The sequence below is a fragment of the Diorhabda sublineata genome, chromosome 3 (genome assembly GCF_026230105.1).
Source record: "Diorhabda sublineata isolate icDioSubl1.1 chromosome 3, icDioSubl1.1, whole genome shotgun sequence".
Classification (NCBI taxonomy): domain Eukaryota; kingdom Metazoa; phylum Arthropoda; class Insecta; order Coleoptera; family Chrysomelidae; genus Diorhabda; species Diorhabda sublineata.
In genome coordinates this window covers 29,424,729-29,450,877 of record NC_079476.1, presented here as the reverse complement: position 1 = coordinate 29,450,877, position 26,149 = coordinate 29,424,729, and the positions used below count along the sequence as shown (strand labels likewise).

At 33.4% G+C, this 26,149-nt stretch overlaps 1 protein-coding gene across 5 annotated transcripts in view; it reads right to left on the bottom strand.

The window, feature by feature from the left end:
* The window catches only part of LOC130441952 (glucose transporter type 1), a 537,558-nt gene that overhangs the window by 9,662 nt on the left and 501,747 nt on the right, over positions 1-26,149 (bottom strand). For 2 of the 5 annotated variants that reach the window (XM_056775875.1, XM_056775876.1), the window contains exons 10-11: positions 22,727-22,756; positions 11,277-11,441 (exon numbers count right to left, since the gene is read on the bottom strand). In XM_056775875.1, coding sequence (XP_056631853.1) covers positions 11,399-11,441; positions 22,727-22,756 — 73 coding nt within the window. In that variant the 3' untranslated portion in view covers positions 11,277-11,398. Of the gene's footprint in view, positions 1-2,693; positions 2,792-11,276; positions 11,442-22,726; positions 22,757-26,149 lie in introns of those variants that run through there. The other 3 variants (XM_056775877.1, XM_056775878.1, XM_056775874.1) reach the window with 2 other exon arrangements.

Below are 26,149 nucleotides of genomic sequence, written 5' to 3'. Positions count from 1 at the left end.
CAATAGATAACTAAGTAAAAGAGGTTTGAAAAAGTGCAACTATCAATACCGATTGCGCTTTTAAACTTTTATTCCAATAATTTCGATAGTTCATTATAATTTAATGAGATTAGAGTGTGGCAAAGAATCAATGGGCTCGCCAGAATGGTATCAGCAAAACCGCCAAAACCTTTTCTTAGTGTAACTAAAAGTGTAGCTGTCATATCTCTGAGTATCTTATCGACTGCTGGACACTAAGGAGATGGATAGAAACACCCCGCATGAGACAAACATAGATGAGTTTTCTGCCTCTCTTACCAATCAACTACTCCACTAACACATACGTGATAGTTGACTGGTCATTGGCATTCTAAGGTCAACTAAGACACTATCTCCATACTAAAGGCATCACGAACGATCCGAAATGGTGCTGATATATGGAGAAGCAGCAAACTGCACTCCTTGGTATCAGTGAGGGCTTAGAATCACGTTAGAGGTTTAAATACTTGGGCAAGCCTCACAATTCGCCTAGTAACGTTAAAATGTTCAAGCCACCGGATTAGCTTTTTTAATGACATCGGCTTTTGGTAAGTTTATGTGGAACATAACCGGCCTATCAGAAAGTCTAGATATTGTGAAATTTTTCATTTTCAACCCAAACTGTTGGTGTCAGAATGTTTTTCAAGAACAAACTGTACGTTTAATGGTGAATGGGAACTAGCACCAGCCAGCATACATCATACCAATGTTGTATATACAGGGTGAGTCATAAGGAGCTCTAGATTCATTTGCCATATATATTTCTATTGGCTATAGTGATTAGAGAGATCATTTGATTTTTCAATTTTTTTCATGATGAAGTACACCACTATCAACCATTCGAGTGGTATTAGCTAAACTTGGATATTCCAGGATCAGCTTTTCAAAAATAGATTAAGGGATTCATATTGAAGATTGCATCACGTATAATTTTTTTAAAGTTATTTTAAAACTACTTAAATAATAAATTACATCTTTACTTTATATTTTACACTCATTGTCGTTATTGTCATTATCAACCGTTATTCTGTGTCTACCTAAGTAACGTACTATTGTGTTAGCTTTAGTAGACCACAGAATATGCCAACATAATTTCTGTTCATGCGTTCTGTAATGGTAATGGTAGAGTTGATGCTCGGGAATATCACAACAGATTTCCTGATCATAGAACTTCCAGTAATCCAACATTTGGACCAGTTTTCAATTATTTGTGAGAAAATGGTACTATTCCTAGTGGAAGAACAGAAGAACAACATGAAGATGAAGCGCATGAAGATGATATTATTGACATTTATTATTATATTGTTACCACGAGTCGAAAACTCAATGTCACTCAAATAAAAGTAAGTAGAGTCATACAAGAACATCATCTGTGAGTGTCATATTCAAATATGTCAGCGTTTACATCCTGGAGATAAAATCTATAAGTTGTAATCATCAACCAACGCTGTAAGGGACACTATTTATAGAGACGGAATAAATAATTTCGGTAAATTACATGTTTGGGAAGGAGAAAATCCCCATACTATTCGAGAATGTCGTTCCTAGTTAAGGTTTTCGGTTAACGTGTGGATTGGTGTCATAAAGTACCAATTAGTAGGTCCGCACTTATTTGATAGTCCTTTAAGACAACAGACCTATTTGGACTTTGTACAAAATATTTTGCAGAATATGCTTGCCAACGCAAACATTGTTATCCAAGGGATGTGTTTTCAGCATGATGGAGTATCCCCTCACTTTTTACTGGAAGTGAGACAACATCTAAATAATGTTTGTGGCAACGGGTAATTAGGATGTGAAGGTCCTACTTCAGAGCCTTCAATAGATCCTTTCGTTTAATCTCGGGTTCTATTTCTAGAATCTACTATTATTTTTATTTTGATTATAATTCGATACAGTATATCATTTTAGTCTAAATACTCGAAATATCTAATTTGTTCGAATAAATACCTTATGTTCGATAAGATTTGTTCATTAAAAATTGAATAAAAATGCGACAACTTTGGCTCTTATGTAGTTGTCATTGGTTATTTATGTATTTCGAAAATCATTTATTATATTTGAAAAAATATTATACTGGATGCAATATTCAATACGAATCAATAAATTGATTTTTCTAAAACCGGGCCTGGAATTTCTTATTTCAGCTAATACCAGTCGAATGCTTGATAGTAGTGAACTGCATCATTGAACATTTCAAAAATCAAACAGTCTAAACACTTTAGCCATTTAAACTTTGGGTTCAATTTCACAAATCACATTAGAAATTAATAAAAGGAGTTGACACTTCTTACTAACCACATGATATCGTCCCCGAGAGACTCTACATATGGAAGAAGTCTTCAATGATTCACCCGATATATTATTTGTGAGACTTTTCTAGTATTAACCAAAATATTCAAACAGAATGAACACACGTAACAAAAAACGGAGCAATGGATGATTTCCACTGCTGAATTATGTATAAATTTTCTCACTGTTTTCTGGCGATATCTTATATATTAAGTTGAATATAATTATCTCTATTCTTGTTATAATTTAATTAAGAACCAGTGTTATACAATCATACAAAAACGAAGAACTAAGATGCAAGAGCCAAATCAAGTCACATAAAATAAATATTCATTCAACAGCACAGAATGCAAGAAAGGCAATAACATAGTAAAAATTCTTACACGAGTCATGCTGTGTTTTTTCTTCTGCTACAACCAGACCAGCCTGCTCTGTTACTGGTAGATGCTGCTCGAATGTGTTAACGCAGTTCAACATACTCCTGAAAAATATAATTCTAATTGTCAGTTACTATAGTTATTCTACCTAAAAATTACAAGCGATAGTAAATAATAAACGATTAGAGACCGAATCATAATGAATACATATATAGATATTATATGCACTCTAGTTGGTAAATATACTTTTAAACTAATCATGATACGTAGAATAATATAATCTATTTTTCATATGTATAAAATGCTGGACTAATTATAGTGGATGTCTAGAGTATGATAAAAGCTAAGTATTGTGATAAATATTTAAGTGAGGGAGATTAAGAAATGAACGTATGTTTTTGCTTTTCAAATTTTCGCGTCGTTAGGAACTAAAAATACTTCTTAGTTCTATACTAGCATATACTAATTGATATAAAAATTATATATTTCAAATTCATTTTGCTAGAATAAGATACTGCATTTATTTGATAAATTTGTCAATAATATATTGTATAATTAATTGCGTTGATTATAAACTGATGAAATCCGTGAATACACTTTTGTCGACGTTATATAATCGTTTTGGTGCTTTGTCTGATGTCCAAAAGTACATAATTCCTTAATGACGTTTCTTTGAACTTCACATAAAATAATTATAGTCAATTTTAGCAAAGTTTCGAAGAATTTTTCAATATGTAGCGCTTGTTTTAGTGAAATTTTAAGACTTGATACTAGAAAATACCATAAAATTGCATAAATATATAATAAAACAGTTTTCTGTGTTTTTTTGCAGGTTGAAATTATAAACTTTACAGTAAAAAACGTGCGTACGGCACAATATGGAACACTTCTTCTTAGATATAAGACTTCCACAAAGAACTAACTGCTAACTGCCAAAAACAAAAATTACCAAAATTAGTGTCGATTAATACACATCAGAAAGTTTTTGAAAACTACATTTTCCAATTTTGTTCAATGAAATTAACATAGCATGCATCTTTTTGCTAAGTGGAAGATTCCAAAAAGGTAATTTGATTACAATAATGGATGCAGTGAGTGCAATTCCATGTTTCCAATAAAGCATGTGTTGAGAAAAACGTACGACTGAGTATAATGGTTTAACACTGAATGAAGTATCTGTAGGTCAGTACACAGAACGTCCTTACAAAGAATATTGAGCAAAACATCAATTACAATTATTATTGATTGACAAAAAGTAAAGAAGTGACATAAAACTGTCTAAAAGAAGTAGATCAACTGAGTAAATGGAGGCGTATCCTCAAGTTATTGGAATAGATACTGAAAAACATCTAATCGTTCATATCCATTGTATGTATCTTGAAATGATGAGGTGCAAATTTATAGCAAATGACTGAAATACCAATTCACTTATCATCTGAATCGTGAAAGTGATTCGAAAATCTAACGAAATGTTGTATATATCATGGACTAAGTGATTAATAGCGCACTCTTCTAAATGCCCAGACTGTTTACAAAATGTCCAATATAAGTTAGCAATGTGATAAAAATATAAAACTAAATTGACAAATTGAAAGTTGTGTTTTCATAAAATTTGTTTAATGTTGACTACATACATTATTATCATAAAAGCAGCATACTAAGTAAATACAAATCATACAAAACGAATATCAGTTTTTTTAAGACGAATCAGATTTCTGTTTCAACAAAAAAGGAACATGAAATCTAATTATTATTTTGTTGTGCGAATTCTACCTAATTACAAATCATATCAGGCCCAGATCAGACACTCCTGAATGCACCTACAGCAGTGAAGAAGATGATGCAAGGCACACGCTTTTCCACTGCTCCAGATGGGAAGAAGTAAGAAACTTGTATATTCAGAAACGTGGAACAAATTTCAACAATACCAACATGATGGAATGCTTGTTAGAATCAGAGGAGTCCTGGATACGGGCTATAGTAGAAACCAAAGAGAAAGAGCATAGGAACTAGACATAAAGGAAGACAGCCTTTGCAACGAAGCACTGGGAGAGCGGATACCATTGTAAAGTGCGGGAGCCCAGGGAGGGGAGGGTTTTAGTCGGTAACAGTCCGACACTACCCGACAATGACGCAAGGTATCCGTGAGGATCTTATAGAAAAAAAACTTAACCTAACCTAAGCTCTCTCGGGAGAGCCTGTAACTCCTAGAGAGCGCGTCTCCGGGTGGCGGATAGGGGAATGCTTCCCAGATATGGGTGGTAGGGCGGAAATCAAATACGCCCCGTGGACCAACAGGAAAAATCTGCAGCGTCTGACCCAGAGTGGGCGGCTGCAAGCAGCGACGGCTCCCCAGGTTAGGGGCGGCTGAACCTACACTCACCAAGACGTCTGGCCAACGTGGTGTTTTATGGCTAAACCCCTCTCATATGAAGACATACCAAAAACAATGGCCCCCAGTGCCCAGCGGCTCGAACGACCCTGGCCAAGGTAGCGGTCAGACCAGTCGTAGAGCAGGGGGTGCTAAGAATCCCTGGGTAAAACAAGGCTGCCAACTTCACATTGCAACTTATAACGCTAGGTCAATTGGAAATGAGGAAAGGTTAACGGAACTACAGTACGAACTGGACAGAATAAACTGGGATATTCTGGGAATATCAGAAACAAGGAGAAGAGGTGAAGAATCCATTAGACTAAGATCAGGACATATCCTATTCTACAAAGGAAGAGAAGATAATAGTTTGGGTGGTGTGGGTTTTCTTATCAACAAACGAATCTCCCCAAATCTTCAAATACTTAAAACCATATCGGATAGAGTAATATACATAACACTTAAGATTAACTCCAATATAACAATTAAAGTCGTTCAAATCTATGCCCCAACAAGTAGTCATGAGGACGAAGAGATCGAGGTGCTGTATGATGAAATCACACAGAGCCTAACAGAAAATAAGACAAGATACACGCTGATAATAGGAGACTTCAACGCAAGAATAGGAGAGCAGTGTAATAGCTCACAGTATGTTGGACAATTTGGACTGGGGAAACGAAATGAAAGAGGGACGATGCTTGCAAATTTCCTGGAAAAAGAACAACTATACATAATGAATACGTTTTTCAAAAAAAGACCTCACAAAAATGGACCTGGGCCAGCCCGGATGGAATTACAAAAAACGAAATAGACTACGTGCTGACACCAAATAAACATATCGTCCAAGAAGTTGACGTTCTTAATTCCTTTAATACGGGCAGCGACCACAGATTAGTCCGGTGCAGGATCGTATTAAACACAAAATTGGAAAGAGCAAAAAAATTCAATAGCACGCAATACCGTATAGATCCTGATACAATAAGAGACAACAAGTCAATATATAGCAAAAGATTGACAGAACGACTAACAAAGGAAACAACATCATCACACGAGAGCTTGGACGAAACAAACAACAGATTGGTAAAAGAACTGAAAGAAACAACTACAAGTTTAGTATCATCAAAAACTAAAAGAATAGAAAAGTTTACAACACAAACCAAACAGCTACTGGAAAGAAGGAGAGAGCTCATTAAAGACAACAAAAGGAATACAGTAGAGTATGCCGAACTAAACAAAACAGCAAGGAAAATGGCCAAGCAGGACATACGAAAGTATCAAGAAAATCGAATAGAGGAGTTGATACAGCAAAACAGAGGTCTGAACATCTTTAAAAAAGAAAACGCACATAAAAAAGAAATGATCAAATTGAGAGACGGACAAGGTAACATAACAGAAGATCGAAGAGAGATACTCAAGGTAACAGAGAAGTTCTACACAGGTCTGTACGAGTCCAAAATAGACAATGAGTATGTTAGAAAAGCAAACAGTGACCATAAAAACAGGATATGTAACGTTGGCTCCGAGGATCTACCTGAGATTGAAGAGGAAGAAATTGTAAAAGCTTTAAATCAACTAAAAAACGGAAAGGCGGCAGGTGACGATAACATCATACCGGAAATGTTGAAGGAAGGTGGAAGCCTACTGATAAGAGAGCTTAAATCATTATTTAATACATGCCTAACCGAGGGAAGAATACCACAGGATTGGAACACCGCGATAGTCATACTGATATATAAGAAAGGTGATCCAAGCAACCTAGAAAACTATAGACCAATCAGCCTACTATCACAGATCTACAAGCTTTTTATGAGAATAATAGCAAACCGCCTTGAATCCAAACTCGACGCATACCAACCCTATGAGCAGGCGGGCTTCAGAAAAGGCATGAGTACAATAGAACATCTCCACACCGTAAGGACACTGAACGAAAAAGTAACGGAATATAACATCCCATTATGGATTGCCTTCATAGATTTTAGAAAGGCCTTCGACACAGTTGAATTTTGGGCAATTATCAGGTCAATGAAAAATGCAAGAATAGACCAACGATATATTGACATTATACAGACACTAAACGACAACTCAAAAATGAAAGTAAGGCTATATGAAGACACTGAGGAAATCATAATTAAAAGAGGCGTTAGACAAGGAGACATTGTGTCACCCAAATTGTTTACACTGGTGCTAGAAGACGTTTTTAAGAGCCTACATTGGGAAGACAGAGGAATTGATATATCGGGAGAAAAACTAAGTAACCTAAGATTTGCCGATGACATTGCCATTTTTGCCCCAAACAGTGAAGAATTAGAATACATGCTTATAGAACTACAACAAGAAGCAAGAAAAGTAGGCCTAGAAATGAACATTTCTAAAACCAAATTCATGACAAACCAACGGACAAACAAAGAGAGTATAAATGTGCGAGGACAACAGATAAAGAAAGTGAACTCTTATATCTACCTAGGTCAAGAATTAACATTGGGTAAAACCAATCAAGAACTTGAAATTAACCACAGAATACATCTAGGATGGGCGGCCTACGGGAAGATGCGACACGTCTTCAACTCCAACCTACCCCTCAAACTAAAAACCAAGGTTTACATGGAATGCATTCTCCCAGTAACAACCTACGGATGTGAAACATGGGTCCTAACAAAGAAAATCTTGAATAAATTAAAGGTACATCAAAGATCAATAGAACGGAAAATGATAGGAATAACGCTTAAAGACCATAAAACCAATGAGTGGATAAGAAATAGAACCAAAATCGAGGACATAGTGAGGCGAATAGGTAGTCTTAAATGGAACTGGGCCGGACATGTTGCTCGAAATAACACCAACTGGAGCGGAAAAATAACAAGATGGAGACCTTGGGGGGAGAAAAGAAGCACCGGCAGACCACAACAAAGATGGTATGATGATATCAAGAGAACAGCCGGACTTAACTGGTACCAAGTGGCACAGAACAGGGAAAACTGGAAAAATATGAGAGAGGCCTATATCCAAAGGATAGAAAACGGCTAGAAGAGAGAAGAGAGAAGCTAATCCAACCTAACTCTGACCTAACCACACTCTCTGTGAGTAAAATCTCAAACTCCGGAATATCTTCAAGAAAAACAAACTTGTTTCTTGAATATAAATCCTTCAGATCACTATGTTTTGTTATCAGGTTGTAAAAATTTGAGCCAGTTATTTCAATAACAGCAGCAAGTACACCACCGAATCACAACAGTTCCTTACCAATATTATAATACCAAGAAGCTATGATAAATAATGAAGTTTAAAGTATTAATTATATGGCCCGAATTAATTATTCATAGGCTCCAGGTATTATAAATATTTCCTGGTTAATCTCTTGGTGCGTAGAATATATACTCTTGTGATATTACAACCTCTTTTAATTATTTGTTGGCTATGTTATTTCTTACATACATATAATGTATAATTTGAACTAATGATGAAATTATACATATGATAACTCAAGTACATTAAATCATTTATATCATTATTCCACCTTTTTCTACACTATATGTATGTCATATAAATGCACTATCAAACTATGGTATATTGTTTAGTATGCATAGAAAATAGCAACAAAACTCGCCAAATGAAACATATTATGTCAATTCAAAATTTCATAGCTGACCCACCAATACAAAGCCTGCTTTAAATATTGGAAATATTATTAACTTCAAAATTACTACTTTTGGTTTGCAGTAATATGATTTTTCATGCGTCTACCAACCTTTAGCTTTGTTTTTATTTTTACATCAATTCATGTATTTTAACGAGCCAACCGTATTGTACTCCTCATCTTCTTCTGATGTAGCCCATCGATACCTCAAGTTTTAAATATTCAACTTTCACCCATTCGGCAGACAAATCATTCTAGTAGATCTACATGTAACGATGAGCTTTCATCCTTGTTTACGTTCTCTAGATGTTTCTTAGATGTTTCGACTTTTATTTTCGTTGCAAATTCTTCTTGCCTTGTGTACTTATTGTATTATTTGTCTCATATATCCGCGGGCACTTGATGTTTGTGATATTTGTGTTACTCCTCCAAAATAGTTTAATTTCATTGTTTCTTGTATTATGTGGTTGTTGATCATCTTTTATAGGAGGCACTATAGGTCATCTTCATTATTTAGTAATAGTCCGCATAACATACACTTTTAATGATCGATCTCTCATTCATTAGTCTGAAATGACTTAACGCTGTCTTTTCCTATCTTATCACGGTCGTTAACTGTGCATAATTTTTTTTTAATTGAATCTTTAATATATCCCTCAGGTTTATGTTGCATTTTATATAATAATTTTTTTTAAGTCTTCTTTGACATAATCCTTTTTTACTCTCTTAACGTCTTTATGTGAAATAAGAGAATAAAATCTTCTTCATAACAGGGATTCATATCTCATAAAATTTATTTCAGATCTCCTAACATCTTGCCTAAGAAGATATTCATCAGATCACTTTCTATAAAATGGAAAAATCCACTTGGATTCAAAATTTGGTCACTTTTCAATTGTAAGCAACAATTTCTTGGAAATTCAGAGAAAACACAACACTGACAGGTCGAAATATTATTTGTTGATCACAGTTTGCTATTGTTGATTACAAACGTTGTCAACAGTGGAGCAACGTAAAATGAAGAAATTTTCACGTTGGTGCAACTCATTGAAATGGGTGATACACAAGTGGCACACCGCTATAGCGTAATGCGAGATACAGTACATCAAAGGCTAGTTAGTCTTACTCCCTATAGGTCCTCAACTGTTTCCCATGTAACCGTAAGACTTCGCATACAATGTCTTAATTTTGTAAGAGAACACAATAATTTGTGCAACTGTGAATAGAACAATGTGCTGTTTACAAACGAGTCAAAATCAGATGAATTCAATAATGATCATCGTACAAGCCTAACGGGCAATATGCTTAATGTAATATTTCAGAAATTTTTAGCTATAGTGATCATAGTGTGGCATGAAATCAGTTTCGAACCTCATACTAACTTGTTTCTATAAAAAGAAATTCAATGAATGGATGGTTAGTCCAAGATTATGTTATAAACTTTTTTATTGTTATAATTTACACATTTCTTTTATCATCATTCAGTATTTTTCAAGCTTTCGAAAGCGTCAATCTGAACATGAGCATCCTACTAAACGTAGAGTACTTCACATGCCTTCTCCTAACGGAAGTTGACGAACACTACTGGTTATCTCTCTTCCTCCTATCCTGCTTTGTCATAAATATGCTGATTTTATTTGTTTCATAATCAGTATTTCTACGTGCCGATACTGATTGTTATTCTAGTGTTTTTAGAAAGAGCATCATTTCATTAGTTTTTAGATTTTTATTCAACATTCATAACTCTAAAATAGTCATCAAACCCATGATCACATACACATCGCTTGTTTGGCGGTCGAAAGCTGAACAAATAGCTCAGAAAAAAATTGAACAAATCCAAAGGTATCACCTGGGTATCATGGACACAATCTTAAACTGCCTCAGCATAACCTTATATGAGCAGCAAAACCTGACTCATTTTCACATTAAAGTGAAAAAAAGAGGCATTTAGGGGCGCCCCTAGGCTAATATAGAAATGATAATTAATGACCTCAAAACATTGGTCAATAAAGAGCTCTCCATACCACTAAAATCATTACTATTTTTCAGCTGGAGTGGAGGCAAAGTATTGTTAATTGCAAAAAGCAGTCGCAATAATAATTTACAAGCATTTACTTGTTTTCTGGGTAGTTTGAGATAGTCTAGCTTTTGTTAGATTATTTCAAGCTTTTGACTCTTGAAGGACAGGAATTAAGCGAAAGCTCTGAACCATTCAACTAATTTTTTCCTATAGATCGTAACAATATTCTATCACATGATGGGATTTTTAATTGCAGTGGAACATTTCAATGTAATATCATCTACAAAACTAGTTTATGATTGGACCACTGAGTAAGTTGGACATGTCGCGTCGGCTACTTTCTGAATAGCGCTCGCAAAAAAAATCATGTATCGTACTGAAATACTTCTTTATGTCCTTGTTATATTTTGTTGTTGTTTCATTTGAGAAGAAAATAAATTTGTACTTGACCTTTTTCAATTAAATTTTGGCAAAGTCTGTATACAATTAAAATTCATTTATAAATTTGAATTGCTAATAACTTTTTTTCGTGTTTTCGTGATAATATCAGATAAAAAATGTTGATTAGTAGAGTATATATTTTATTTTTTGATAACACAAAAAAAAACTTATTTATACTGAGGTAACAAAAAAGGGCACAAAAAACATATAATTTGTCCTGATACTTCTAGTTTGGCTCCAGTATTTCACAATTTTTCTTCATCAACCATATTGATTTCGTTGTTAACACTGAAATAATAAGAACAAAAAGAAAATCAAAATCAAAATAAAATAAATTATAAGAACAATAATTAAGTTAAAAAATGTTTTAAAAAATATATTTCGTGGATATTTTTGGTAATATTTGTTGTACTTGCATGTTTTCCCAGCTAACTTTAATAAAAATATCATTATAATAAATATTATGTATCCTACGATCAATATATTCAGGTGGAAAGTGGCAAAGTCAGTTTTTGTACAAATTAGTACCTCGTTCTATGGATATACAGTTGTTCGACTTCTGTACTTCAAAATAACTTTTGATACAGAACAACGAAAGGTGATCTGTTTTCATAACAGAATTTACAGCTTATTTTGGGTCATGGTTTATAATTATTATATCTATTAATTTCCAGCCCTTCCAGCTGAGACTTTAGTTAGAGTTTATATATGTGTAAAAATAAGTAAAGACATGAAATGGTTTTCCCATAACTGTTACAGATCATATCTGAATCTATTTAAGTTGTAATGAGCACATTTAATTCGAACTGATAAGACGATAGGAAGATGATCCTGTATTCTAATCATTGTACAAAGAGATTTGTTGTTCACGAAATTAATCTCCTTTTTAAAATAAAATATCAGGTCGACCACCACTCCTGGTTTCCTCTTTACCATCTATCACATACACACCGCTTGTTTGGCGGTCGAACACTAAATGAACATTGATCTACCTGGGTAACACAGAGGCAATGTTAAACTACTTCAGCTTAACTTATAACCTTATATGAGCAGCAAAACCTGACTAATATTCACATTAAAGTGAAAAAAAGGCATTTTGCGGTGCCCCCAGGCTAATAGAGAAGTGATCATTAATGACCGCCAAACATTGGTCAATGAAGATATTCCGAAATGTTGTGAATATATATCTAGTATACGTAGCTGAAAGGGTCATTTTTGGAGCAGAATGTAAGCTCTTCATACCACTAGGAAAATAACTATTTTTCAGCAAGCAAAAAAAATGTACTCAGGAGTGTTTGGATGAAACCCTGTAAAAACCACATTTACATTCTCTTCGTAAGTCGAAGGGCATCGAAGAGCTGAAAACTATTGAATGAACGTACAAACTAGTAAGGAGTGCAAACATATAATGAGAAAGCAGATGATCCAAAAAATTCATATCCATATCAGCTTAAAGGTCTGAGATACTCTGAGAAACTTTTCGTGATGACCAGAAACAACATTGAATCTGATGGTCGGTATTCTGACAAGACACTCACTGTCTCGTAAAATACAAACGTCACAAAAAAAGTAGTTTCCATTGGGAGGAGTCTACGTATTTTGACAGCGCAACAAACCATAAACTCTACCACACATTATAACAGTAAGTAATGTAAGAATCTCTATCATTTATTGAAGGATATCAATTAGGTTCTTGTACAGTATGTATACGCCATACATACTTCAATGTCACTCTGGTCTAATATACAAACTATCCAGATCAATGTTTTCCATGTTCCAGATACATACTGAAATTTTGATATACTGTCAAAGACACCAAATGAGAAGTGGCAATTTATAACAGGGAAGCTCGTCAGCTATAGAATTATTAGCAGTGCTCTGCGCTATTTCGAATGAAAATGAATATTAATGAAGGAAATTACGAGAAAGAATATTAAAGAAAATCTAGACGCTCTTCTGAATTAAATTAAGATTAACTTAGATTACATTAAAACTATCCGTTTATTTGAAAAATATCCCATAGTAGAAAAACGGGGCTTGGAATTATATGAGGGATATTCAGAAAGTAGGTAAATTTTTGTTTTAAAAAATTTACGCAATACTTCTGTAATCAGTCACTAGACAAAGTAGATTCTATCCAATGAAGTACACACGTTTTGAAATTCCTTGAAATTCTATACAGAAATTATCAGTATGCTTTGGTATTGACGCCTGCCGAATCTGGTTAAAGTAGCTCAAACAGATCAGTATCTTGTTAATTCAATATGAGAAAATGTTTTGATTATTGTTTATTAGAAACTACATCAAATTTAACAAGAACTACTTGAGATTATTCCAATTTTGGTAATCAGACTCGGATGCTACTATTGCTTATAGTGAAATATTTTTTTTCCAGGTAAAAGAAAATTAGTTAAATTAAGTGAATAAGGAAGGTATCTAAGTAAAATTAAACCTAAAAACCTGAAAAAACGTATCTGAGCAAAATATATTCATTATGACTTGGATATTATACTACCTATATTAAGGGATTATTGTGATAAGAGTGAGTTTTTTGTAATATGAAAAAATTTAAAATGTTTAAGAATCCAAAATCAAATCAAAAATGGGTCAGGGTATGGCAAGTTTAGTCAAAAACAAACATGTAGTGAAACAGAGCTAAGAAACGAAGGTAAAAACCAAAAAAATCTGAATTCATCTTATTTAATCTTCTAGGTTTCTGAGACCTTGTTTTCCAGTTGCAGGAACAACTAAAAACATTGTTCACTTGCTAGCATTGAATAGAGAACTTTTTTCCCGAGAAAATTTATTGGTATCACTAGGTAGATAAGACAGATGCAATTTTTTACGATTACTATATGTACCATATAATAACCATTAATTCGGAAGTATAAAAAGTGATAATATCTTTACTAAAGCCTGTTATAATACATACTTTCATTTCCGTTAATTATTGTAATATTTTTTCTCAACACATACGTCCATAACAATTCATCGACTTTGTTAAACTAGGCGATGAACAAAAAAAGTAGAAAAAAACTTGAAATAAACGAAAAAACCCACCGTCAAGGTCGGGGATCCGATTCCGCCGAGGGCCAGGTCCAGGAGAGCGCGGTGAGAGGCGGCGGGGAAAAGGGGCGTTCTTGCAAAGAGGGGGACTGCCGTTTCCACCCTACCCTTTGACCCCGTTGCGATGACTCTGGTTGCTTGCCACTCTGCCCCCGCCTGCGGCACACACACGCGGTCGCGTTGCGTTACGTTTTATCTTTTACGTTATTATTACGTTACGTCGCGTCACGTTTACGACGCGATAAGCTGGCCCGAAGACTGTCTTGGAGCAACGGTCAGCGAAAATACACGTTTCTATGAATGAAGGAATTTTCCTTGCATTTAGAGGATTCAGTACGATTTCATTTCTAACTATTTACCCTCAAAATTATGAATACGGCGTCCAGTGTAGAAATACTATAAAAGTATTATGAATACGAAACAAAAATGGAAATTTTTGTTTCTAAATCGACTTAATTTTAAGTCTTTTTGATAGAAAATGCATACATTAGCTCATAAGATGAACGTGAAAACGCGAATGCGAGAGTGTGAACGGTGCACATTTTCTTGTGATAATTTTCTATGACTTTCGAAGCGGATAAAACGAACAACAGGATGCCGCTTCGACTGATGAAGTGCCGTGCTTTGCTGGTTTTTCGAATTCAATCGTGGTCGTAATTCGCCATAGAATGAATTTCGTGAAGGTCCACTAGAATCGACTGTTGTACTAGAAAATATCGATGCTGATATTGCAATTGCATACATCAAATATTGCATGAACAGTTGGGTGTCGAAAAGATCACTCAAATATTCAATTGCGGTGCTTCAAAAGACATATCTAAGATCGTGACAGGTGATCATGGATTTATGCATATGAACCCGAAATTAAAAAACAATCAACTGTATGGGTCTTTCAAGACAAACCAAATCCAACAAAAGTTGTTCGTGCACGAAGCACTCCGAAGCAAATTGCCTGTTTTTCGGAATGACTAGACATGTCGCCACAGTTCCATTAGAGCAACGTAGAACGGTCAAAGTACACTAGCATTTCGAAAAAATTAAGGAAACTAATCGCAGATACGAATCATTCTCCACTACGACAATGCAAACTCTCTCACAAGTCGAACAAAAACGTTCTTCAACAGTCAAAATATTGAATTTATGGTCATCCGCCCCACAGTCCTTGTTTGGTACCCAATGATTCCTTATTGTCTCCCCAAATCAAAAATAAATTGCGAGCACAACGTTTTTCTACACCTGAAGAAGCGGTTGATGCATTCAAATCATATATTTTGGAGGTACTCAATCGGAATAGAATAAATGCTCCGACAATTGGTTCCAATTCACAAAAAAGTGCATGTATTTTAATGGAAAATATTCTGGAAAATGATAAAGCCATACCAATTATAAATATTTATTTCTTTTTGTCTAATTCAAAATTTAAGTAGCAACAACATAAAGTTATGTGGAAAATGAGCAACTGTAATGTTCTTCTAGTAACACTATCATAAATAATCTATAAATTTGGAAAAAATACTGGATTATTTAAGGAAATATGTAATTTCCATAGTGCCAATTTACTTTTGAATACCTTTACCTTATGACTTTAAATTCATATGATATATTTTTCCATCAAATAAACTTAAAATCCCAAAACCAGTAACCATTTTTGGTAATCAAGTATTCATTCTTCGAATTCATGAATCCCTTAACTTGAGGTAATAAGATTAAATACCTCTCGAGTACCTTCTCACTTCTAACTTCCATGTAAGTGACAAAATCATCAAATTTACTTCCTGATGGACTAGTCGATGGAAAACTTTAGGTATTAAATGATCCTGTCAACGCGACAAATCCATGTTTGTTCCCTTTCATTGCTTGTGTCCCGTCGATTGTAATTACTATCAGCTTTACTAAGGAAAATTTACTTCCTTCCCCGTATATTTTGAGAAATCTTCTTCTCTTGTCTGTCCTTTGAAAGGTATATTTTTCAAAAATAGGTTCCGAAGCCGCCAGTTTTATTTAACGAGGTAAGAAGTATATCTTCGTCTTTCAAAAGTATTATTTTAAATGTGACTTCTTAGGTAATATAATTTTGCTCCAAAAGTAGTTATAATTTTTCAAAATTATTAAATCGATTTAATCGATCATCGGGTTGCCTACCGCTGGATTAGGTACTTCACATCACTTCATATCAATCGATTTCGTTGTGTTTGGAAGTCATCTTAATAGGAAGGCAATGAAATATTTATGTAACCACTTATCGAAAACGGGTCTTTTAATAAGTTTTAGGTGAACTATGATTTGTAACGACAGTACTGAATTCACTACAAGCACTAAATTTTCATTTATTAAGGTTTGCAAGTTTCGTAACTCAATATTTGGTATATATTTCACTATATTTAGACGAATAAACTGAGAAATATAATTTCCTTCATTCATAGACCGTTGTTCTGAACTTGTTCATGCAGAGCTACTGTTATAGAGAAACATCGTACGCTGAACCCGGCCCGGCGGTTTTACAGCGAGATCCGACTTAATATTCGATTCTAATTTCTATTGTTATCATAAATCTTTTACTTAAAAGAATAAAATAAATAGTTTGATTTGTTTACAAATAGAAATATCAAGTTTAATTTAATTATAGGAAGCAATGTTGTATGGATTCTGGAAATTTATGGGACAATGTGCTGAGAAATACGATGGACAATAAAATCAGTATTACCTTTTTTGGCCATTTACGAAACAAATAAATAATTGGTCATGAATTGAATTGCATCATATTTGTTAAATAATGCTCGTAGTTGATGTCAAATTGAACATTTTTTTTAATATTTATACGAAATAAATTTTTTGATGATTACCAGAAATTAGAATCGAATATATTAACACAGCGGAAGACAAAAAATTTCAATAAAGTTGGAAAGTCAGGATTTTGTACTCAAACATGATTTGTCATTATTTTTTATTTCGACACATTTGTCCCTGCTTTCCAACTCGATTGATTGACAGAAATAGTCTCTTTTTTAATTATATAATAGAGACCACTGCACTTTTAAAACTTAATATTAGTTTTTTAAAATTAATATGCCACATTTTATACAAATTTGACGCACCATTATTATTGTAACAGTGTATCTACACAAAATTATTACAAATGTGATAGAGGTATCATATACTCATAAAGAAATTAATTCATTTTTATTAATTTCATTTTAAATATTACTTATAAGGAATAGGAAACTTAAATTGATTTACATTTGACATGTTTTATTGGAATAAAAGCTGCAGGGTCTTTAATGGGAAACCCGCAATTATTGAAACAGGGAAAAGACGTCATGCGTGAATTGGTAATTAGATTGTTATACGAAGTATGAATGTCGATAGGTATATGTGTTAATATGTAATTAACTTAATTAACTATTTTATATAAGTATTATGAAATTAGATATAATTATACAAGAGTTGTACGGTACTTACTGCTAAAATATATAACTATATTAAAATTTTGCAATACCACTAAACTTATCGATGAAAGTTCATAGCAGAAATCATGATCATGATCAATAATAACAGGAATAGCATTTACGATAGAGGTCTTGCTTCGTTGTGAAATTTTATTTTATACACGGTACAAAAATGCTGAAATTGTTTGAATGATGAAAACATCTTACAAAGTGAAAACATCTTACAAAGAAGATGTTATAGGAAAAACTCAATTGGTTTGCACAGTATGAAAATGGCGACATATCGATTAATAATAATAAACCTCATTGTGGATGCTTATCAACTATCCGAACTGATGGAAATATTGGAAAGTACCGCCAAGTGACAACTGATCAACTGAAAGAGTGGTGGGTTATTCTGAAGCTCTATTAAGAGAGTTTCAACGAGAGATCTAGGAAGAGAAAGTGTTGCTGTGAGGTTCTGTGAAGGAATAGTTTGAAACTCTATTAGAAGTAATTACTGGTAATGAGTTATGGGATTATGGTTATGTTCCAGAATCAAAGCAGCGCCATCGTCACCCCGTTCCGATGTGTCGTCAAATTAAAATAATACTGATTTGCTTTTTTGATGCCACGTAATACATTCAAAGTAAGTTCTCCTGGGCCAGAGCGTCAATTAAACCTTTTAAAAATGGTCCGGTTATCCTATCCCAAGTACCTTACGCGCCTAACCTAAACCTGTGTGACTTTTTCACGCATAAAAGCATAAAAGGACTTTGATATCACAACATTGAAAAGGTCAAGGAAAAATCGAGGTAGCAGTTACCAGCCGTCTCTCCAGATAAGTACGAAAATGTTTTGAACATATCACACCAGTAGCATAAATGTATTCATTTTATTAGAAAGTATTTTATGGGGGATTTGAAAAGAAGAAATTTGAATGAGATATTTTAATTAAATAAAGATTGCAATTATTTCGGACTATTCCCTCGTAACTATTATATTATTATGATCAACAAAAACACCAAATAAGCAGTGCAATTTATTCAGAATTAGGAAGGAGCTACTTGTTCAGTCTATAGACAACGTTCTAAATGGAGTATGAAACATGAAAATACTACAAACAGACGCTAGAGTATTGTGAGTATTTACAACAAACGAAAGAAGAAATCAATCGATTATCATTTGATGTGGTGTACTAAAACATAAATCTACTGTTCAATCTTTACAGGGCGTCAAAGAGAAAAAAATTATACACATTTTTTACGATTTTACCACTACTGGCAACGTGGTATTAAAATTTACACGTATATGTTTTGGAAGCTGATACATCCAACGAATTTGTTTTTATGTCTGAGTCTCATAGAGAGCGGTTCGTACCAAGTAGTATCGAACATAACTTTATCAATACTAGATTTATTAAGCAAAATTTCAAGTTAACTCAAACATCATTAAATGTTACACCAAAAAGGTACTCTTGATAAAACTCGATACTGTGTACCGTTTTCGGAATATTTTGATTTGAAAATTATGAAGTAATAACCGATGCTGGTATGAAGTAATGATAAAGTTATTAATTATTATTATTATTAATTGTGAATTTATTGTCGCGTAAATGAGATCCTATCGATAAAACGGAAACATTTTAAAAAAATTGGGACTGAGAGCTTTCGTTTCTTGCAACATTTCACAAAAATACAATCTAATCAATATAGTATCTTGTTTTTTAAGGTTCTGCGACTCAAACTGTTGCTTCTTTTATAATAAGGCCCCCTATAGCTGAGTACCCATAATTATTTAACTTTAAATTTTACACGGTAATACCATTTTCTCGGAGTTTACCATAGAAAACTGTCATTCATTAATAGTTAGTTACCACGTTGAGTCAATAATGAATAATTACATTTCTGAAACCTTGTTATTGGTTAAATTAGATATTGTTAACCAAAACGTTCTCAAATTTTGAAAACACTAACGTGTTATTAACCTTAGGCGAGTGTTTAGAAAACTCTATTGCAGCTGTTACGCGTTACGCAGAAAAGTTCCCTCGAAGAAACTTACCAAGTAAAAACGCATTTGGAGCCATTGAACGACGTTGTCGAGAAACTGGGAATGTAAAACCTGAACAAATTAATTATGGTAGGCCAAGTACAACAACAACCATTAATAAAGAGAAAATTATTTTGAATTTAGTTGATCAAAATCCAGCAGTTAGTGCAAGGAATGTTGTAAGACAGTCTTCTTCAAGTACTTGGAGGATACTTAAAGAGCAAGAGTATTGGTTTTATGAACGGGGCCACTTTTACGCGACAAGGTATGATTAATTCCCATAAATCAGACTACTGGTGTGGTGAGAATCCACATGTCAAAAGGGTATCACATTACCAACAATCATTTAAAGTTAATATTTGGGCATCAGCTTTGACTCAGCCTTTTTATTCTTGTGATTTTTTGTTAATTCATACATTCATCATTACTTAATACCAGCATCGATTATAACTTCAAAATTTTCAAATCAATATATTCCGAAAACGGTACACATTATCGAGTTTTATCAAGAGTAACTTTTTTATGTAAAATTGAATGATACCTAAGTTCATTGGAAATTTTTCTAATCTGATATTGTTCAATAATACTTGGTCTGAGACGTGTAACTAGCGCTCTCTATTAGAGTCAGACATAAAACCAAATTCATTGGATGTATCAGCTCCCAGAACATATTCGTATAAAATTTCAACACAATGTAATAAGTAGTTGCGGAAAAATCGTGAAAAAATGTGTATAATTTTTTCTTGAATCTATTCTAAAGACAAGATCACTTTTTGAAACAACCTGTATAATACATACACTCAAAAAAGATAAACTCATTTCCAAAACTTCAAATTCATTTATGTCATAAATCTGTAAACAGTAACTATATATTAGCATATGCTTTGTACAAATAAAGACTTTGGAATGCCTATGAAATGTAAAGAAGTGTTCAGTCAGACTGACCTACTTGTAATTAAGAATTAGCATTTTTGATGTGTCTCGACAGAAAGATTTTTCATCCTAAGCACATAAGTGTTCTTCAAATTTTGGAATCAACAGGTAATTGCTGGGGGCCTAATCTGAAGTGTAAAGTGAATGCTAAAGTAATTTGAGGCCTACATGAATTCAAATGCCGCTGAAATGTTTCATGAGTGGGTTTTTTATCTCGATACAAGAGAACATCTTTGCACAACTTTCCCTGATAATTTTCTTGACTATACTGCGTTATGAGACGACTGCTAATGAGTCAGATTGTGTTCATTTGTTAATATTCGTGGTGCCCATCGTGCAGATACTTTTTCACGTTCTCTTTCTCATACTACATAGATGATGCAAGAGGAAATCTTAGATACATTCAAGCCCACAAAACCATCTTTTCACTATGTCATACGATACTGTAGATTCCCCTAAATTATCAAATCTTTGTGATTCCACTTTAGAATCAACTCTCTGAAAGTATTTAAACGAGCTTCATTTTACCATCCATTTTGGTAATGAGTTGTGACTCTATCGAATTCGTACTATTATTGTTGTTCAATATATTCACTTTCTTGCATGACTCTAAACCTAATGTGTTGATAAATGAAGATTTTGATTTATTATTGGATCATGGGGAAAAGAGATCAGAAAGTAAATATCAAATTTAATATAAATGTGTTGTTTTCCATATTGGAATAGTTTTTAAAAATTTTTAATAATTTTGTAATTTGTTGTCATATTATTATTCTATCGAAATTTTACTAATTAGAGCTTAAAATTATTTAATTACGGTAAATATCGTACAACGCTCATGAAGTATATCAGTATAGTGTTTAATTATTAGGTAGATTATCAACAGATTTAGTTTCTCTATGAACCCATATAATAGAAAATGAGTTTGTGTAATGTTCCAAAGATAGGCCAACCATGAAAAAATGTTTGTTGATAAAAAAATTAGCAGTCAATGGCTTGTGCGATTGTGAGTTGATATGCATATAAATATATGTTCCAATTGAAAAACTAGGCTTGATTTCGAAAATTTATAGCTCCGTCATTATTCGATCTAGAGCATTTTAATTTTGTGAAAGAATCAATTATTTTTTCATGCTTATACGGTGATGATATGTGGCAATTAGTTTATTCGAAATCACTGCTTTATCCCCCACTTTGACACCAGCCATACGCTTAGCTAATATTCATATTCTTCCATGCATCTGATCCAAAAAGTTTCTTAATAGACTCAAAAAAGGAATAAAAATATTTCCCATAGGATTACATTTTACACATATAAAAAACATAATTTATAGTTTTTCAAAAATTTTTACGCTACATTTCAAAATGACGAAGCTATGAATTTTCAAAGGAACTTCAAAATTTCTGCTTTTTCCTAATTTTTCCAGGATCTAATTTGAATACGACATTCAAATTCATTTTGGAAATATTTGCATTATCTAAAAATCATTTCTACATTAGTTTTACAGTTATCAGTGAAAAATAACACGCGTTTTTGTAAATAAATTGTTATTAACTAACAATAAGAAATGAAAAAGCTAAAAATTTGTTTGTTCGTCATTTCTTATATAATCGTGTGCAGCTACTCTTTTTGCCACAATAACGCAGTTTGGAATCCGTAGAGCTTGGCCTAAAATTATTTGAAAGTAATCGCTGTTGAATTACCGTAGACCAGTTTACAAACCAATTATGTCCTTGAAGGGCAATATGTAAAAAATTGAACAATTTTAATTAAATTAAAATTAGTTATTTCCACAAAATTGTTATCACATGTTTTAATTAGCTTTGTCGTTAATGCTGTCATGCTATATTCTGTTACTGAATATTGGTTAATTACACAAATTAAAATATAACGTACCTTATACTAATGACTTCAATATTGACAAATTTTGTATTTTAAATTTATTATTTGACACAAAACGTGTTCGCAATCTGGTCTATTTTTGTGCCTAGGTAAGTGTATCGGATCGCGTAGGAGAGAATGTACTGAAAAAGTGAATAAATGAGATCGAATGTAGCGTGCTTCATGCATATAAATTGAAAGTCATGCGACAAACTCACCCATACAATCGACTGTCTCGAAAACCAACGCTACGAACAAAAAATTGAGTTACAAAATAACGAAATATGTTGAAAGTAGACATTATAATCTTCCTTTATATTGTGGAATAATATTTGTGTTTATTTTAACATATCGATGAAGCAGTATATTTCTGTTATTTTAAAAAACTGCATAATTCTATTTCCATATATTGCAATATAACAGCAAATCTAATTGTTGTTATTATTTCATATCAATATAATAAGTATCCAGTTCAGCTTTCTTATTACCCCTCTTTAACTTTGTGACAATTACAAAAAAGAAATCAATTGAATTTTTCCAGAATTAATCAACAATTTATAGAATGCAATTTCATTTTTCGAAATGATATGCTTTATATGTTTTTTTTGGTAGATCTTGATATTGAATATATTATATACGGTTGACCTTTGACCTTTGACTTAACTACTGTGTCAAAGTTTTTCACTAAAAATACAATTAAACAAAATATTGATTTTTCTAATAATCAGTAGACTCTGACAATTTTTTCATTAGATATCACTTAACAATATCAAATAAAAATAATATCCAACTGATTCAGTCTGACTCCACCGACACAGTGTAATAATTTTTGATTTGACTATATAGAAATCAAATCAATTCCTTCCTGGGCAGCTGCTGTAATCTGTGCTGAAACGGCACAAAGGTAAGAGACTTACCTGATATCCTTTTAGCAAAAAAGTGGGCCATTGGCCCGGACAGAAGGGGAATCCGGCACTCCTAACGAAAACGCTATGGGTCGCCAGGGCTTATAAATGCCTGGACAAGGTGTTCTCTTTGTTTCATTGAAGACGTTTTCTACTTTGCCCCCACCTATCTTACCCTTGGTAGTTGAGCCATTTTTTAACACACTTATAGTGGTAAACTGGATTTTTTTTTCGGGGACAGTCAAAAAAACATGTTCGAGGGTATTATATCTAAACTAATTGATAGCTAAGAAATATATGCTTCATAACCAACAGGAAAATCAAGCTGATCATTTAAATATTCTCAAACTTCCAAAATTCAGTGCCTCGTTGCCAAGTTATTTCTTCCTCATTTAATTTCTTGTCGAAATACTTCTTCTTCCGTGTATTAAGCATAGTCGCCTGTTTTATCTTCGACATCCTTGCCTCCTATCCTGCTTTAAGGTTGTCGCTCCACCTTTTTATGGGTCGGCCGGTACTCCTTCGGCCCAATGGGGATTTATCGCGCGCTATCTTGACCATTCTATTGTTGTCCGTAAGACTTACGTGCTTGTTCCATTCTTTGTTTCTGGATAGAATCCATTCGTTAACGTCATCTATTTTGCACAATCTTTTGATTCAATTTTGTAGTGAAATTCGCCTAAGCTTTTAGAGACTCTCGCATGAATGTGTCCCCTGATAAATGGCGGAGGAATAATTTTATTGAATTTGGAGCAATGTCTTGTAGTTATTATTGCAGTTTGTTGATTTATTGTTATATATTATAGATCAGAACAAAAAAAAAAACAGAAAGTATGCGTGTGTCCGACCAATATATTTTATTTTGAGGGATCATTCTGGAATTTTTCTATTTATCAATCAGGAAATTAAAAACTTCATATATTTCTGTTTTTATAGTAGCTATACGAGGACGCTCAGACTGAAGAATAACTTTTCACTGGTTGATAACACTCTAGCGATGGTGATTAGTTTTTGCCATGTTTTTATTTGACACCAAACTAACAAGTATATTAATTTCTTAGTATTCTCAATCAAACAATATTTTTCATTGAAAATAGTTGAATAAACCGAGGAAATGCTACGTAAATATTATCCTGAAAGTGCCTTGTTTTCGAGTACCCGTATGAACAAGATGATGAATGTCCGAGATTATCATTTACTATCACTACTCTGGAAATGTATATATATATATATATATACAGTGCTTTTCAGATAAAAGTATCCACCTTTAATAACTTTTGTAATACTGATATTTAGAAAAAATCCAAAAACACGTCAATTTATTTTGGAAGGGGCAAGCATTATGGCTTATTTAAACTTACTGGAAAAGCCACCCCCTCACCCCTAGCCGCATCCCCTTTATTTTTTTAAATTACTTTTCATATTTTTTATGTAAAATTTGGATACTCCTCTTTGAGCTGATTTCAAAAATGTATAATACTTGTAGGTTAAAGTGGTTAGTTTATGAGATAAACAATTTTTCTTTTAAGAGCACAAATTTTACTTATTATTTACTTTCACCTTATTTCACCCTGTACTAAAATGGGTTGTACAACAGTTCAAACTCTTTAATCTTTTTAACTGTGCTATTTATTCTACTTAAAAAATCCAAACATCAAAAAACTCTACTTTTTATTAAAGTTTGACATTGTCAACTAGAATTTGTAGTCACTATTGACAGTGTAATTTGATACATTATTTATTTTGTTTCTCTGAAATGGTTTACTCTTTGCAAGAAAGAATTGAAATTGTAGGTTTATACTACCAAAATAATAATTGTGCAAGAGCTGCTGCTAGAATATTTAACGAATTACATGACGGAAGACATGCAACTCATAAGTATGTAATTCAACTGATGGAGAAATTTACCACAACAGGGTCTGTTTGCAATAAAGTGCATAAGCGAGAGGGACTCGTAAATAACGAAGCAATCCAAGTGGCAATTTTAGGGCAAGTCAGCTTAGAGGCTCAACAACCCCAATGGTTGTCAACAATATGTAGAGCGATCGGTGTTTCATCTTCTACAGTTTTCCGAGTTCTACATAAATTCAAGTACCACCCATACAAAGTTAAGTTGGTGCACGAGTTGAATGAAGATGATTTTGATCGTCGTCTAGAGTTTTGCGAATCAATGACGCAAATTATCAATAACAATCCACAATTGTTAAACAATATTTGCTTTTCTGATGAATGCTCATGGTCATTAAATGGCTTAGTAAGTAGGCATAATTGTAGATATTGGGCTGAAAGTGATCCACATATTATGCGTGAATTCCATACACAACATCCCCAAAAGTTAAACGTTTGGTGTGGTATCCTAGGTGACCACATTGTCGGACCTTTCTTCGTCAACGGAAATTTAAATGGCGAATCATATCTTGAGTTACTCAGGGAAGGGGTTGACCCACGTATTACAACAATAATAGAAAATGATGATAACCTTTCCGAAGATTTACTGGTATTTCAACAAGACGGAGCTCCCCCACACTATGCTATGCCTGTCCGACAATTTTTAAACGAAACATTCCCCGCTCGTTGGATAGGTAGAAGGGGGCAGATGATGGAGTGGCCACCTAGGTCACCGTATTTAACATCCCTAGACTTCTTTTTATGGGGGTATTTAAAAACAAAAGTTTATGCTACCCAACCAGAATCTCTGGATGATTTACGAGAGAGGATAGAAAATGAATGTCGACA